This window comes from Kogia breviceps, chromosome 12, assembly GCF_026419965.1.
Source record: "Kogia breviceps isolate mKogBre1 chromosome 12, mKogBre1 haplotype 1, whole genome shotgun sequence".
Taxonomy (NCBI): domain Eukaryota; kingdom Metazoa; phylum Chordata; class Mammalia; order Artiodactyla; family Physeteridae; genus Kogia; species Kogia breviceps.
The window spans coordinates 18,150,900-18,169,613 of NC_081321.1; the positions used below are offsets into that span (position 1 = coordinate 18,150,900).

The 18,714-nt window shown below is 35.9% G+C and overlaps 1 protein-coding gene across 24 annotated transcripts in view; it reads right to left on the reverse strand.

Annotated features, from left to right (window-relative positions):
* SOX5 (SRY-box transcription factor 5) overlaps positions 1-18,714 on the reverse strand; it is a 1,010,478-nt gene that overhangs the window by 354,200 nt on the left and 637,564 nt on the right. For 10 of the 24 annotated variants that reach the window (XM_067008877.1, XM_067008889.1, XM_067008873.1 and 7 more), the window contains one exon: positions 2,433-2,664. In XM_067008877.1, coding sequence (XP_066864978.1) covers positions 2,433-2,663 — 231 coding nt within the window. In that variant the 5' untranslated portion in view covers position 2,664. Of the gene's footprint in view, positions 1-2,432; positions 2,665-2,926; positions 2,991-18,714 lie in introns of those variants that run through there. The other 14 variants (XM_067008891.1, XM_059082188.2, XM_067008883.1 and 11 more) reach the window with 5 other exon arrangements.

Consider the following 18,714-nt stretch of genomic DNA (forward strand, 5'->3'; position numbering starts at 1 on the left):
ATGTCACTAAAGCGAAGATCTGTAGCCCAAAAAAGACTAAGATCTACTGTTCTTGAAGTTAATACACTTGGTATACAAAATCCTTTGTATGCCAAGTGTATTAACTTCAAGAACAGTAGATCTTAGTCTTTTTTGGGCTACAGATCTACTTGAGAGTCTGGTGAAAACCAAAACCCTACTCGCATGTGCGCACATACAGAATTCTCCAGTCATCTTCGGGAGATCCACAGACCAAAGTTAAGAACTTTTCTCCTAGATAAAGCTGCTTGAGGAGAGGAGCTGTGCCTTACGCAAATCTATTTCCACAGTGCACAACAAAAAACTGGGTACAAAGTAGGCAGTTCATAGGTTTCATTCAGTTAAACTGAATTCTCCATTACAAACGGAATGATTTCGTCTTCACTGACACCCTGCATCACAGCATCCACTCATGCCAACTATAGTATGTAATTCAATACACTTTTCTCATACCCATCCTTGAGTATTTAAGATCATTTCCCCTTTATCTTTCTGGTATTCTTCCAGTAATAATTATTTATATTCACTCCTTTAAACATGTGTGTTTCTGTTTATAGCAGTATTACAGGAAAACCAAACCAAGAAGCACTCTCCATAGGGTACTCCCTGAAAGAAGGCAATGGTCAAAATATTGAGAGGGAGAAAGCAGGAGCACTGATGCAATGTCAAACGGGGAATCCTACCTCTCTACCCTGTTGAGCTGCATACTACCATTTTCCCCCTTTCTTTTCCTAGCTTAACCTTTGTGAGAGGAGGCGAAGAAGTTATGTCACTGCACGTAACTAACATGAACTCATAGTAGAGGGGAAAAAAGGAGGAATTATGGATTTCATTTACCAAATAAGAGATGATCAGGCAGTTAAATATGTGTGTACTCTTGTGAAGAGCTTATAATGTTTATAAGCATGGAATGCAAAGCCAGACTGCCTGGGTAAACCCTGGTTCTCCCACTTACTAGCTGTGATCTGGACCAAACTATTTAACCTCACTGTGCCTCAGTTTCCTCCTCATCTGTAACGTGGGATTAATGATAACACTTCATTGAATTATTGTGAAGGTTAAATGAGTAATATATGTCACGTGCTTGAAACAACACATCTGTAAAAGCGCTATATAAGTGTTAGCGAAAACATTATTTTTGGTAAGAAAATTTTGGCACACAGTCAAAAATACCCAGAGAAATTCTGACCTATGAGACTTAAAATGTTGAATGAAGTATTTAAATCTAATGTGAATTATCAAAGAACAGTGTTTATTTCCCAGATATTAGAAGATAATCTGATTCTTCTTGCTGATTTAATTCCACATACAGTAATGCAATGACATACACAAGTGGGCATATTTCAGTACCGAACATGTTTATGATGTGTAATAATTTCCTAGAGAAGGCCAAAAAAACAAAACAAAAAAAAACAAAGGATTTAACAGAATCAGAGCTGTTCTTAAAGGTATGAGGATGTGTCATGAAATATTTCTGTTGGTGTGATCTGGTTCAAATTAACAGCACTGACATCCTTGAGGTAGAAGAAGAAGGGCCACAAAAAATGTGACATCCACCCAAGAAGCCATGGTGAAAAGGTGAGGTTGGCTTTACTGGCAGCTAAGTGCCCTGCTACCTTGCTGGCATGCTGATTCTATGCATTTAAGTTCCGAAGAAGAACCTAAAGGCCTTATTTATTTGTGTGTGTGTCTGCTGTTTAAGGTTCAGCCAAAGATGCTATGCTGCCTTCTTCCCTCTCATCCATGAAACCACAGCTTCTTAATCCTCTGCAGTGATCCAGACCCCAGGATGAAGGGCCAGATAAATTATCCTGAGCTGCAAATTCTAGAATAGGAGGTACCAGGGAATTACTGAATTATCAGAGCAACAGAGTGAATGAGACTGAGTTAAAAATGAGTGCAGTAACATTACAAAAGTATTGTCTCTTTGAAACATATTCTTCTGTAATATTCCCAGTGCTGTAAGAAATACTGGAATCCAATCTGGGCAAAGCAGAAATTGAAAAAGCACTGATTTATCATGGTGGAAATGTTCAAACTATGTTGCAGCTTTATCTGGAAAAATCCTTTACTAGAAATATGATGATACCTAACTTTCATGAGGGCTAATTTTAAATGTGTTCCTTGAACATTATTCTTATATTATGTTTTTCCCCTAATTAAGTTGGGAGTGCCTCAAAAGCAGAATTCTTGAAAAACAAAATCAAAACAAAACAAAACAAAACAAAAATAGCCTATTTATACTCCCTGCTAGAGTCAATTTACTTATTACGAATTCTAAGATGTTAGGAGTGAATCTTGTGTATGGCTATTAAGTAGATGAAAATTACAAAGCCCAGGACTGAAGCTGAACTACTAGAGGAGTAGACTGGTCACAAAATGAGTGTAGGCACCGGAGACCATTCGAAACCTACCATTGTATTGAGCTGAGAAGTGGGAGTCCTACGGCCACAAGTCTCTTGCGTCAGCAGAGAAACGGGCTGCAATCCCTCAGAGTGAGGCTTGTTGGGAAAACTCACATGCAAGGGAAGGTGAAAGGCTGGGAGCCCGTCACTCTCCTCTTCCTCCACTTTCTGTCTGCTTGTCACCATGGCTACCTCTCCATCTGCTTCCCCATACGGAGAGGCTGGTCGCTTGGAAGACATCCTGGAAGGAACAAAAGAGGAGAAAATAATGAAACCTCCACATAAATCCTTAATGCCGTTATTGTGTGGTTAGGGGCCATTGTAACAGAAATGCCTTTTTGTGCTGGCAGAGAGCAGGAAACCATCCAAATACCACTGCAAAGCACACGCAATCTGAAACAATGGCCAAGCAGGTAGCAACAGAACAGTGCTTGTTTGTTGTAAGAATAATACACTAATATAGCACTCTCTTGTATTCTGGCTTCTTAAACAAGAGAATTCACCTAAGAACACTGCATAATGAAAGACCGTTCCATTTTAAAGGAAAGAAAAATACCCATCTCATTTTACACTTTGATAGACCTTATTGAAGACAGGACATCTATGAATAGCAAATACTGTTGGCAGTATAAGAAGAGAAATAACTAAAATTTCTTTCATCAAAAAATAAAGTAAATGGATGGTTGCCATTATAATGATTTGCATTTTATTAAAAGTAAGATTATTATAAAATGTAGAAATATTTGTTATCAGTAAACCTCAGATCACAAAACAAAAAGTTTGATATTTGTTTAAAGCTTATTAAGAACTGAATAAATTTTACAATCACTGTTAATTCTGAAACATTTGAGAATTTTTCTCTCTCACCTCCCCATCACCCAATTTTGGCATTTAGTTCTAATATAAAATTTGCAAGTAGTAAAAAAGGTAAGAATATAAAAATATTTCAGTTTTATTTCCACAGTTCCATGAAATATTTAGATTCGGTATCTCAGATTTATTTATTCCTTAGAATACCTAAGTAAAAGAAAAAAATCAAATAAGGATGTTTTGTTTTGATGAGCTAATGCCTATAGAACAATGCACTTAGATAACTGAACAAAAATTAAGTATTTTTTTGTACTTGAGTCTGGTTGAGAATGTTATCAGAGGTTAAAAAATAAGTGGCAAATATTTTTAGTTAAACATAAGCAATCCTGTTCTTTTCATTAAAAGTTTTACATAGAAGCAGTACAGAGTTAAAATTTTTAATTAAAAAAAAAACCTCTCTTGGATTTACAACTTGATCTGAACTTGAAAAAGCCCTAATTTTTGTTCAACAAACAAAGAGTGTTTACAGAATCATCCAATCGTACCCTAGACAAGTGGAATAGGAGGCAGGAAAGTATTAACTAACTGCCACATCACTTCCTTCATACATATCACTGATTTTTCAATTTAAAATGTACTACCAAAAAAGGGGCCTCTAATCACCGTTGAATAATACTATTCTTAGTGTCAGACGTTTAAAAAGCAAAGTGTATTCAAGGGTTGAATATATTCTATGAAGATATAATAGCACAGTAGAAAATAATAAAGGGAATTAAAATACTGATTCTGCTACTTACTACATGGGAGACTTACTTTAATCTCTATTTCAATTTACTCACCTTTAAAGTGAGATGTCATATCTACTTGTAATACTTTTTAGAGAAGAAACTGTTTCCATATGAAAAGTGACTTGTAGAGCACTTTGCTGGGAGTAGACACTCAGTAAACAATAGCTGGTGTTTATTTTACAAACTTTAAAACTACAATGTGACCCACCCCCCTCAAAAACAGAGAAAACAAAAAAACCTCCAAAATAACAATGCAGATTGCCTTCTAAGACTTAAACTGTAAAATCAACATGAAATACACAGTCTGCCAATAGAGAAATGCTCCCTGGCCAGTCATACTCGACGGTAAACTGATCAAATGTATTAGCAAGTGTTAAAGAAAAAATGTTAATAGCAGGGGTCTTGATCAGCTGAAGAGCAGAGGAAAAGGAGGATATGATAGTGGTTACCATGTAAGCACTGTTTAAAGAAGAAGCAGACTGGGCCAGCACCATTTCAGGTATCTTTAGCTCTGATCTCATTACCAAGGTTTACTCCAAGTATACTCTAAGTATGTAGAAAGAGTACGGGGCTGGACTTAACAGAGTTAGAAAAGTCTCAGTCTTGTTGGCAACACCATATCTATCACCAAACTGACAGATTAAACTATACATGGTAACTCTTAACACTAGAGATTATTTAACTACCACTGTTTTGTTTCCATGCTCTCCAAGCGAACTTCTGATTCCCTTACAGAGAATGGAGTGACAGAACAGACTTAAAATACATAAGGTCCTTGAGAAGTGATCTATCAGATTAAATCAATAAAGAGCCTTTTAATTATTTCTTGGTTTCACATGAAGCTTGACTACAAGGAGATCATTCATTTATTACATAAACCATAGTATTTAGGGTCTGTGTGGGCGTTACTATTCTTGCTGGAATTAACAGTCTGGTATTTTGGAGCTTACCTCAGTCTTATGTATAATCAGTCTCTTAACGGTCTGAAAAGTCCAGGCTATTATCAAGAGTCAGTTTCTGGGTTATCAAAGCAGAAAGCTAGATTAGCTGGCTTTTGCTAAGTTAACTCAATTCTATGACTCTCAGGAGGCATGACCTTTTTGCTGACTTCTATTTCATTAACATCATGATTAATAATGATTATGAAAATTAAAAGTCTACAAGTAGACATAAGGTATATAAAGTAGATAGTTAAGGTATTGCTATTCTCAAGACTTCTACTTCTTTCAATATCTAAATTATCTTTGTATCCAACTGGATAAACAGTCTCTCCATTTACATATCATTCTATGGAGAAAAAAGTATAAGGTCTAAAACACCATGAAGGAGTCATGGTGCCAAACGGCAAATTGATCCTAAAATATTACATATTTCATCTTTATTTCAACTCCATTTTCAGAGACTTATAGAATGCTCTTAAATGTGTTGGACTTAAGGGTATTTTTATGTAGTTCAGGTAAAAGATTTCTTAAGGATTTTTTAAATTATTAGAATAAAAATGACTATGGTTACAGTTCAGTAATAGGCTAGAAAATGAGAAAAAAGTAAAATACATAAATTATGTGAAGAGCTATCAATCTATTGGTTGCATCATCTATGTTTAGTCTACCAAAGTTTGTCTACCAAAGGGTTTCATTTTGGATAGAAGAAAGACTCAATTTTAAAAAAGCATTAAGGAGGCACTGAAAATTTCCATGTATTGTCTGTCTGGGATATGGGAGGGTTCCAATTCCTGCAGCTTATACTACATGTCTATGTTACAGTGCAAGGACACCTTAGAACAACTTGAGTATCTAGGCTGAGCTATGCTCTTCTGTATTCAATCAGAGATGATTTTTGTCATTCCTGTGGTAGGTGCTAGACCTACCAATGAACAAAACCCAGACTTCAAAGAACCTGACATGAGACTGACAAATACAAACAATCTAGTGTGAAACTAACTTCTGGAGTTAGTTTATAACTATCACTATTATGGTTTATAACAGTAGTCTTTAACTCACTTTTTTGTGTGTGGACAAGAAAATCTTCTTGAAAGAACTGATGTCTAATTCCAGGGCCAAAGGGAATCTTTAAATCATCAACAACCCTTTACTCACTACCTACTATGTGCAAGACTATTCTCTAATGGGAATAAAAAAGTGTAATTCAGGATCTCTGCTTTAAAAGCTTATGAATGGGACTTCCCTGGTAGCGCAGTGGTTAAGAATCCACCTGCCAATGCAGGGGACATGGGTTTGAGCCCTGGTCCGGAAAGATCCCACATGCCGCAGTGCAACTAAGCCCGTGCGCCACAACTACGGAGCCTGCGTGCCTAGAGCCTGTGCTCCACAACAAGAGAAGGCACTGCAGTGAGAAGCGTGCTCATCGCAAGAAGAGTAGCCCCAGCTCGCTGCAACTAGAGAAAGCCCATGCCCAGCAACGAAGACCCAGTGAAGCCAAAAAAAAAAAAAAAATCCAAAAATAAAATAAAATAAAAAGCGTATGAACTGTTTGAGAAAATTTTAAATAAAACAAGAAACAATGATGAAAGACAGTTCAGGTTAAGAGCCAAATGACATTATAATTAAGCACCCAAGGGCTTCATGAAGGCCAAAGGATTGTGAAATGCTTCAGGGAATCACTGAACAGTTGGATTTTGAGGGAAAAAAGGACAAACATAAACCTTGGGATAAATGGAGAGGGAACCTTACGTAGGAAGTCATGATAAAAGAAAAAATGCAGAGGGCTTCCCTGGTGGCCCAGTGGTTGAGAATCCGCCTGCTGATGCAGGGGACACGGGTTCGTGCCCCGGTCCGGGAACATCCCACATGCCGCGGAGTGGCTGGGCCCGTGAGCCATGGCTGCTGAGCCTGCGCGTCCGGAGCCTGTGCTCCACGGTGGGAGAGGCCACGACGGTGAGAGGCCCACGTACAACAACAACAACAACAAAAAGATGCAGAGATGATTTTAGGACGTAGAATATAAATTTAAGTTTCAAGCTTACTTGGGAAAAGGGAGACACAGGAATATGGACTAAATCCCATTTCTAGTCTATAACATTCCTGGAGTTGCTGAGTTACATGAATGTGATAAGAAAGAGACTCCCTTGTAAGGGGCAACTTGGTCTTACAAGGAGTCACTTCTTCCTTCAGTTGTCCCTGTAGAAATCTGCACAATCAGGCTACTCTAGTCCATACGTGAAAGTAATTTTAAAACTACTGGAGTCCTTTGCTATTGGCTGAAGGCTATGTAAATAGGATGTCCCCAACTGTATTCAGATATATATATATAGCAAACTTAGGGGTAGAGTAAATAAAAGATGTAATAAGACTGCAACAGAAATCTAAACCAGTGGTTTTCAACTTTGAATATACACTGGAACTATATGGAGAGGTTTAAAAAAATACTGCTGCCTGGGTCCCACTGCCAGGCATTTTGACGTTATTGGTTTCAGAATGCACACAGGGTATCAGAAATGTTTAAAGCTTCCAGGTGATTCTAATGCACAGTTAAGGTTGCAGACCACTGTGCTAGTCAGAATAATGCCTCTCTCACCCAAGATGTCCAAATACTAATCCCTGAAACCTGTGAATAATATACCTTACAAGGCAAAAGGGTCTTTGCAGATATGATTAACTTAAGGATCTTGGGATAAGGAGATGATTCTGGATAGTCTGGGTGGACCAAAAGTAATCACAAAGATCTTTATAAGGGGGGAAGGCAGGAGAATCAGAGTCAGAGAGAAAGATTGGAAGATACCGTGTGGCTGGCTTTGAAAATGGATGATGCCATCGTGAGCCTCTTAGGAGGTAAGAAAAGGCAATGAAACAACCCCCCGCCCCCAGAGCCTCTAGAAAGAATGAGATTTGCCAACACCTTGAATGTAAGACGTCTAACTTCTAGAATTGTTAAGTGAAAACATTTGTATTGTTTAATGCACTAGACTTGTGATGATTTGTTACAACAGCAACAGGAGACTAATTCACCACTAACTTAAATATATTTCTTTCATTCTTGGTATTTTCTCAATCTGAAGTCCTCCTACCCCATATATACACTTTCTTGTTCCCTCACTTCATTTAGTTTTCTGCTCCAACATCATTTCCCAGCCTTTATCACCTGACATATTTAATTATTTTATTTCTTTGTTTATCTGTCTCTCCCACTATAAGATCCAGGAGGGCAGACTTTAGTTTTGTCCACAGCTACTTACCCAGGACTTACAATCCTTTCTGAAAATAGTAGTCTTTCAATCAGTATGTGTTTAATGAAAGCTACTAATTAAAAGCAGCAACTCTCTTACTATTCCCTAACTGTAGATAGTTGTAAGATCTAGCCTTACAGGACAAGTATGCTTAGAAAATGCTTTAATATTGTCAGAAAAAAAAGGAAATCCAGCTCAGTGGTAACACTATATTTCTTTTCAATAATTTCTATGTAAAGGAATTGGTAAACCTTGTTTAATCAGGTTTTTTAAGTACTTGTAAAATAATCCTACAGTTCTTTTTAAAATGTAACAAGTAAAAGACTATAAAAGTGAAGTAACTTTATAAAAAATGTTACAGAGTTAATTATTAATAGGTCTATTACTGAGGAATCATCTACTTACTGCCTTAAACTTAACTCTTGTCTGCTCAGGGTATTTTCTTTACTGCAATTATTCTGGAAAATGACAACATGCACAAGGTCAAAGAAATGCGTATGTGGAAAAAGCACAAAATGGAAGACTCAGAATGGGAACTGCTTTCTGTATATAATAGTTACTCTTTAAAGTTTCTGTCTTTCTCTAAACATTTTAACCTTTGACTAGTTAATTCAGAGATAAAGTCCTAGGAAGCAGTGCCTTCTACTGGTTATTCTTTTGGAATGATAATATTGTTTAAGGTTTGCAGTTATGCACAAAAAAATATAAAAAATAATTATCTCTAAAAAAACAAACTAAAATCCCAGCTAGTATACAAAGCCTTCCCTAACCACCATGGTTGAAGTGACTTTTCCCCACCTCAAACTATATCATCAACTCTTGCTAGAGGCCACCTGAAAAAATGGAACATCAGTATAACCTATGACATTGATTCAATAGCTTATTTTTTTTCTTATCTTCTTATTAGTATCTAAAACTAGAACACAAGATTTTAACAAGTACAGGTCTGTTTTTGAACATTTCATGTGATTTTTCCAAGCTGAACATGTCTTTCCAAATTGCTCTGTATTTTTTCCCTAAATAGTCTAATCATCTATACTGAATGAATTACAATTAATTATATGGCAGTACAATTCCTAGCACATAGTTGGCACTCAATGTATTTTTTTTTTTTTTTTTTTTTTTGCGGTACGCAGGCCTCTCACTGTTGTGGCCTCTCCTGTTGCAGGGCACAGGATCCGTACGCGCAGGCGCAGCGGCCATGGCTCACGCGCCCAGCAGCTCAGCGGCATGTGGGATCTTCCCGGACCGGGGCACGAACCCAAGTCCCCTGCATCGGCAGGCGGACTCCCAACCACTGCGCCACCAGGGAAGCCCTCAATGTATTTTTATATGAGTAAATGAATGAATTGCCTGAGTGTCAATTTTGTATCAGGCAAGTTACCTCTGTGTTATGGAGGAAACAGGCAACTTAGATATAAAGACCCTTCTGGTTTACTTTTAAGGATATACTGTATAGATGGAAAGAGAAGACATATATCCACTCATTCACGCATTCATTCATGGAAAAACATTCACTGAAAGACTATCATGTGCCTATAGATAGAAATATAATTAAGAAATCCAGAAAGAATATTTTAAGGTAAATGGCTTTTTATAAATATGAGTACTATGGGGGATAAATAATAGAGAGATAATGTCCTGCTTGAAATAATCAGAGAATGGTTCCTACAAATCAGGAGAATTCAACAGGGCAATGAAGGATGGATCAGATGCAAACAGACACAGAGAAGAGAAGATTCCAGATAGGAGAAATGACATTAGCAAATTAAAGAAATTTATAGAATGATACAAGATAGTAGAATGGTCTGGTTCAAGCAGTAGATTCCAGGAGGAGTAAAAGCAGATAAGGATGGAAGGTAGGTACCAGATGATAGTGATTCTGGCTAAATCCTAACAATTGTGAACGGCTACACCAAATGTGAAATTGATACTGAAGGTAGAAGGAAACTCGAGATGATTACTGAGCTACACAGTAACATAATCAAAATTACATTTTAGGAAGAAAATCCCTCAGAAATTAGTAACTGATAGAAGGTTGAGGGTGGAAACCAGAGAAGGGGAATGAGTGGGTGAGATAATTCAAGGATAAACAGATTACTTAACTGTGTAATTTAGAGAACAATACTGCTAATAAGAAAAATACATAAATTAGAAAGAAAGGTCAACTTGGAGACAAATATTAAATTCAGTTTTAGAAATAAATCTTTGTTGATTGGAGGATTTTAAAAAGAAATAGCAGATAATCAGAAAATGTGGGACTTCTGTGGAAGTAACTCAGTTTAATCTTTTAAACACAGGTAGAAAGTTAACCAATAATTGTAATTATTTCTCATAGACTTCTTCCACAATGTTCTGATTCAGTATTTTTATTATTCCTGATTTATAAAAAAGAAAACTGAGTCATAAAGTGGTTAGATATCTTTTGTTACACTATTCCGTCTTTGCACTATAATAAACAGCAGTTCAAAACCAGAACTGTCTCTCCAAGAGAAAAACAGAGAGAAAATAGAGAATTGGGAAGGGGTGGGGGAAATCTGAATTTTGTAGTCCATCAAACTTTGGGAGACCAGTATATGAAAAGTAATGAGCACAGAAGACAGATAAAGAGACGTCAAAGTGATATGCAAAAAATGTAATTATTCTCTAAACGATTCTATAAAACTAAACATTCAGAATATGAACTTTAAAAATTCTGGACCATGACGTTTATTTAATTTATAACTTCCATTGGTTGCTCTCCTAAATACTCACTTTTAATATTCACCCTCTCATGTTAAATTTTAAGCATGGCAGAACACATTTCAAAAACAACTAAAATATTTGCAAGGATGCATCTTCTTTTACAAAAGAAAAATTACAAATAAAAAAAAAAATTGGTAATCCTTCATATCCAAAGATTATACTATTTTTCCAGAAGTTATGTGCTACTAGATTTTCTAGTAATAAAACTACTTGTTCAGAACATTTACATTTACTTGTCTGGTTGCTTTTGTAATTAAAGTTGTTGTGAGAAGGTTAATCAAGATTAGGAATTAAACTCTACTGTTTTTCAAAGATTTTTTTCACAATAGAATGTTACCTATTCCACATGGGGAATCAACAAAGACGTTTAGCATGAATGGACAGATTTTGATTCATATGAATGAAAAAACCAACACTCCTTTGTGACTTATAGATTTACACAAACAGCATATCATTTGATTAAAGAAAAAAAATCAGTTTCATTATTTTTATCTATAAATCTCAACTATTATTGTTTATAGCTTATGGTTTCTGCTTCCTTCTTCCCTCTTCCATGTTTTGATCATCTTCATTTTCCTACTAAGTTTAGAGTCAGCTGGATGTTTACCCTGTGAATTCTATGTAAACTCTGTAACCAAGTCTGTCATATATAATATTCAGAGGTCTTTTAGATAGAAAATTGATTTGTGGTAAACATGTAGTCTTTCAAATGTTTACATTTTTCTTCTCTTTTCTATAAATCTTCTTTGCCATCAGTTTCTCTTATAGAACATGCCAATCTATACTCTCTATCCATTGCTTCCCACATACAAAGACCACATTCATTATACTGTTTTTCAGAAGCATGAACAAGTTCATCAGGTCCTGGCATACACTATAAATGGAAGCAGAAACACAGATTTCATAGAAATATAGAAACAGACAACATAGGGTAATATATAAGACTAGATTCCCCTGTAATCTTTACTATACATTTCACCAGAAACTTATTTCTATTAGTATTTACAAACACAATTTACCACAACATTGAAATCTAAAAACAAAAGCAATTTTTGAGCTATAGCTACTTAAGAATAAATTTATTATTCTGTTTTGAAATATAATTTGAATTTATAGAAAATTTAATAAATGTTACAAAAGTTTAAACTGTACTTAAAACTGTGTTAATTAAAAAGTTGTAGTCACCAAGAACTTTCAAAGTGACCTTTACCAGGGCTGATCCCCGTGTTTACCTTGTCATATGTTTGGTTTCTGAGATGCTCTCTTCACTGAGATCAAGTAGTTCCTTATGCTCTCCCTTCTCTCTGATAAGAAGCGCACCACTCTGAACTGCTTCACCACCTTTCTGCCTTCTCTTTACTAGCATCCCTCTCACCGAACAGTTTTCCCCAGCCTTGTCCGGTCAGAGAAAGAGGAGAGGATAAGAAGAGAAAAAATGAAGAGGTAGAGAGTTTTCAGAGGAAAGTGTGGAAAAGGAAAAGGAAAAAATATCAGAAATTAGAGAGAGAAGACTCAGAAACAGAACTTAATTCTTGTCAATATCTGAAAGAAATGAGTTCCTCTTTATTAGTTGGACACAAGATATTTCAGAATTGAAATAAATGGACCTAAAGTGTGCAATAAAATGAACTTTAAAATGTCCATTTGTTTTTTGTGTTCTAAATGAGAGAGACAAATACCGAAGGTAAACATTTAGAAACAGTTTATGATAGCAAAATTGCAGGATACAATGATTCAGAATTCAAAATTTGATTCCTTTTCTACTTTCTTTTACTGTCTCACTAATTGTAATCACTAAAAATTGACTCCAAAGTTAGACCACATGTTATTGGATGAAGATCGCAAGAAAATTTTCTAAATAAGAAGATTGCTTTATTATGAGTAACCTAATAGCTGGGCTCTAGAGCCAAAACTTAACCTAAATAAATGTATCTGCCAGCTAAAACTTACCATTTTATGTTTTACCATTTTATGTTTTAATCATTCTATAATGTTCTAATTATAGAATTCTAATTATAGAATTCTAATTATATAATTCTAATCATTCTATAATGTTCTAATACTGAGAAAAAATAGAGTTCATTATAAGTCCGATAAGACTGAAAGAAAACTGGTTAGGCAAACTTTTATGGCTCCAAGATACAGTCATTTTCATAAAGAGAAGAGCTAGTAAACGTTTTTACAGAACTCTATATTCTTTTCAAGAAAAATTATCAAAACTTTTCTCATCATTTACAGCACAAGAATACGGTAATAAGCATTTTGTACTTTAAAAAACCCTAACTTTGACTTGCTCAGTAATTGCTAAAATTTAATTTCCTTATCTCAAAAATAGTAACACCTATACTTGTTATTAAACATTTGATCAGATTCTTTTAAATCACCAAATATACTATATTTCAGACAATCTACTTGAAGAAAACGATAGAAGTGGTTAAGACCTTTAAATGTTGAAGAGAAATTTCTTTTACATTGTAGGTAAAATCACCAAATTAATGAGTCTGGAAGAAAAAAAAACCAAATACTAATCTGTTGTAAATTATTTAATTTGTGTATTGTTGTACATTTGTCATTAATCGGAAACAAACAGAAAAATAATGTTTAACCTTCAGCTACCTACAGGTTAAAAATGTTAAAAGTCCTTTTGTTCTGACTATTTAAAAATTATTTGAAATAATCTAGCATTAAGATTTGTGGTTCTAAAACTTGTTATTATAGTTAGAGAGGGTATACTCTTTAAGGAAATAAAAAGCTTTTTTCCATTTGAGCATGGGTTTAGCTCTAAGTCCACAGGATGTGGAGGGATGATTTAAATTTTACATCAAAATTGTGACTGCACTAGATTTTTTTCCCCTTTCTCAAGGGAGGCATTGTTCTTGCCTTTCCATAACCAGGCGTGACAGCGCCAGACTGGAGTCACAAGGCTGGTCTCTGAGTCAGCGTGAAAGTGCTCACCTCCTGAGTTTCCCCAGATGCTCGGCTCCTTGTAAGTCTGAAAGCCGAGCAATGAGTAGCCACACGCTCCATTCCTGGGACAGATACAGGATTAAAGGGGAAAATCTAGGAATTAACAAAAACGATCTCTTCCTATACACCTTGTAAAACTCTTTTATTAGTAATAAGAAGTAACAACAAAAAATGAGTACCATTTTTCTGAATCAAAAGTTGGGACAAATTGTTTAACAAGTAATTGTATGCTTTGAGTTAAAGAAATAAAGTCTAAAAAATCAGAAGCCTGTTGAAATTTTCTGAGACACATGGTTGCCACATGTATAAATTTCAGGTTATACTTAGCTGGATAGAATAGTGGAAGTATAACGTATGAGATGTATATCCATTCTCAAGATCTCTAAGAAGGTATCTTTAAAAGCTGTAGAATACCTGTGGAGGACAATCTTTTCTGCTCTCTATCAGAACAATTGCTAGTGAAACAGGGAGTAATTCAATTCCTATTGTTCTATCCTTGACCTTTCAGAGAAGTTTGAGAGGTGTCTGTGTGCGGGCGCGCGCGCGCATGTGTGTGTGTGTGTGTGTGTGTGTGTGTGTGTGTGAGAGAGACAGAGAGAGAGAGAGAGAGAGAGAGAGAGAGGGAGAGAGGGAGAGAGGGAGAGAGAGAGAGGAAAAGAGAGAGAGACAGGAGAAGAAGAAGAAGAAGGAGACGGAGAAGGAGAAGGAGAACGACAAGGAGAAGGAGAACGACAAGGAGAAGGAGAACGACAAGGAGAAGGAGAAGAAGAAGAAGAAAAAAAAAGAGGAGGAAGAGAGAAAAGACATTTACTGTCAAGTTGTATATTAATGGGCCTTAATATTCCTTCTTTTTTTTTTACAGAACCTCTCTATTAAGGATTAGACAGGACCATTTAAATGTAACCATAATCATATGCTACCAACTTTCATTTACTATATAACTCAAAACTTTTTGGTTGAAAGTTGTATGTATTTTGAAGGAAAAAATAAAGAAGTATAAACAAACTTCTTCCAATTTATTAATTCATAAAAAATAAAGAAAAAAAGCCAAAGGAAATGTATTTCTAAATATTACTACTACAGTGAGTAGTACTAATCTCTTAATTATTGTTTTCTAAAATAATGCCAATTCTTTTTATGTTTACCTCACGAGGATGTATAAGTGTCTACATATGTTCACATATATATATGTGTACATGTTGGTAATAACCTATAAAAAGTTCACCATATCTATCGTATTCATCATAAAAGAAGATAGCTTTTCATTCATGAACATCACTGGTCAGGTAAGGTGCATATGTCCAAAAAAAAAAAAATCGGTTTGAAGTATTTTCCACAATAATATCATTAAGTACTTATTTTGGGCCTCCCCCCCCACCCCCCCATCTCCTTATCTGCTTGCGCTTCCTCTTACAGTGTCCACCCCCACTCTTGCTCTCTCTCCCCTCTCACATTACTGGCTAAGTCTAAATAAATAGCAAATTGTTCCATAATCAAAAGTGACTTATTCTTAGCATGGTAGATGTCTTGAAATAAAATCTGTGGCATGTTTAATTTATTTAGGATCTAATAATGATGACAAAAATAATTAAGTAACCAGTCTAGTTTTAATTTCTTTTGTTTTCAAAGGTCACTGTGAAATCAAGCAAGTTAAGCTTTCAAAAGCAAGCCTCTAGAGAATGGTGTGGTTTTTTCCCCTAGCAGAAATTAGAAAGGAGGCTCACAGCTAAAAGGAGTACTGAACATCAGCGTCAGATTTCTCGAGAATGACTGTCTAAGTAGTCCAATGAAGAAAAATAGGATGACCCCTACCCTCTTTGGAATCCAAATAACCCTGACAAGAAAAAGTTTATACACTGCTCAACTCTGGTCAATTTAGGGGACTCATCCTCCTTTCTTTCCATGCCCAGTATAGACTTGGTTCCAGCCTGTTTCTACAACAGCTGTTGAAAATGAACGAAGTAGAAAATATTTATGTTATATTCAAAAGAGACAGCAAAGAACATATATACAGCGCACAAATCTTTCCTAGGACAACAGCTTCTGATGTTGAGAGATAGGCACACTAGGCAAAGACTGATTTCCTGAACTTCACGGCAAGACGAAGAATTTGCCATTATAATCTTGAAAAGTCCAAAAATAAGGGTGCAGTGCCAAAGACGATGAGCATCTATCAACCCAAACTCCAAAACAGCGGGATGCAGCTATGGTTGATGTTATAAGAATGCAGAGCCTCTTCATTTGGTTCCTTTCATGCCAAAGCTTCTTTGCTTGGATGAATATGAATTAAATCCATAAGCTTTCTTATTTTTCTAGCTTGACCTCTAAACTCATTTTACATCTTAACTGTTTATATTCTTCCCCCATTAATCTTTCTGGTTTTAGCACATTCCCTGTTGTTTTTAGGGGGAAAAAAACCCAAAAAACTTTAAAAGTATGGTTCATATTGCCACTGAGGACGAGTTAGGAATGATAGCTCTTTTCTATAAATGGGTACAAACTAATCAGTAGGAACTTAAAGGCTACCAGTTTCCTGCCTCTGAAATAAAAATTAAAAGGATATGGCATGTACTGTAGAGAAGAAAATCATTAAACTCTTATAAAGGTATGACAAGTATAAAGACACAAGAAGATTCCAGTACCAGATTTACACTAGATTTAAAATTGGGCTAACAGTAATGTCACTAACAAATTCCCATGAAAAAAAAAATTTAAAGAATGTTTTATAGATAAACGTTTTAAGATCAATAGCTTTTCCTATTTGCTTTCTCGTTTCAATCAGTTCTATGGCTAAGCACACACAATGTAGATGTTCTTTAAAATACTATGTCACTATAATAGAAATGTCTACTATTAACTGTGACTTTAGTCAGTAAGATAGCTGCATTCTTTTCTATTTTGTTTATTAAAATGTAGCTGATAAGAAATTTTACTGATTAACACAATTTTCCCGTATCACCATAAAATCTTCAGTACAAAAAAACAAAATTTTAAAGGTGTTTGCTTTACAAATCCCTAAAAGAACAACTAATCAAACAAAGGCAAATCTTTAAAGGTGGAATCTTGCACTTCAATCGAGTGTTTACCATTTTATAGGTGCTCTGCCATACTTTCTGCTGTTCTGTCGTATTTCCCCCAAAGCTGAACAAAGGCCCAGCTGTATAAACCAGTCCTGTCAAAGAACACAGTTAAGGCATGGATAAAACAGGGAGGGGTGTCTAACATTTTGACCACTGTCTGAGCTTATGAGGATAAAGGAGCCTTGATGGAGAAAAGTAATCACCCATTGCTGTTTTTTTTAACCTCATTACCACATGCTAGAACATTTTTTCCACTACCCAAACACCCCCATTCCAATCACCCACAACTGAAAGACCTTTGTGTTCCAAAGGGGACAGAATCCTCCCCAACCTCTTCTCCCTCCCCCTCTTTTTATGTTTTTTGTTTTGTTTTGTTTTTGTTTTTTTGCTGATGGCATATTTATGGAGGCATGATCATTTAAAGACTTCTTAAAATACTAGTTTCCTCTCCATGAAACCATCCACACACACAGTTCCCCGAAAACTTTCTTAATGGCTATATAAACTTACTTGCTTTGGATTCCTCTTTACCAAAATATTATCAACTGCTTTTAATTGCAAGATAGTCATTTCTGCTAAGGACTGTAGAAAATGACACACTCCTTTAAAAGATAGTAAAGCATATCTGAGATAAAATATAACGCTGAAGTCAAAGGTATGTATCTTACATTTTAAAGAATGTGTTTCCATAGAATACGAAGGGGATTAGCTACGTGCACACTCAAGAGTGTGTAACAACTGTGAGAAATGGTTCTGAAGTCTGAAGGAAATTTAGCCTGAGCTAATTAATCCTTTTAAAACCTGGCTCTCACGTGTCTAAGAACATCAAACCATGGGACAGATTTTCCAGAGGTTTAAATATGCATTTCCTGTTTTCAGGTTTGTCATTCTTCCATACTATGCTGACATCATTTATAAAGGACTAAAGCCAGATCTCACTCAAAAAGAGCTACTGTAGGGCTTCCCTGGTGGCGCAGTGGTTGCGAGTCCGCCTGCCGATCAGGGAACACGGGTTCGTGCCCCGGTGTGGCTGGGCCCGTGATCAATGGCCGCTGAGCCTGTGCTTCCGGAGCCTGTGCTCCGCAACGGGAGAGGCCCACGTACCACAAAAAAAAAAAAAAAAAAGAGCTACTGTAACTGCACTGGTTCAAGAGTCAGCGAAACACATTAAATGCCCAAGGAGATCCCTGGGCAAGAGCTACCGGGACCTATATGGAGAGGGCTGTATCATCTGTAAAGTTAGCTCTATTTCAGGATGTCCTTTGAGATTGGGACAAATATTTGAATGTTATTAAGTCCTCTATTTATCCGAAGACTGCTGCAGCTGCAGTGCAAGGCTTTTTCACACTGCCCTGTTAATGACCTAAAAGGACTATCCGTTTATACATGAGGTAAAACGTGACTCCTTCACCAATCTGTATACTTTTCTATTCAACATGAAACGTATATTCAGAATACAAAACATAGGTTTTTTCAGAGTTCTGAACTACAGTTGCTTTCAGAGTCTATCTCTTGCTACATCCATGGCTGGTGTAGGTACTAGAGCAATAGCCATGCATATTCCAACTTGCTTCACCGGGTAGTCTACTTTCAGAAATAACTGAATAATCCCCTTCTAATAAATATCTGGTTCTTAAGAAACAAGCTGAACATATCCAAGTGTATCAAAAACAACACCTGCCAATCTCATATTTAAATAATCATTCAGAAGAAAGTGG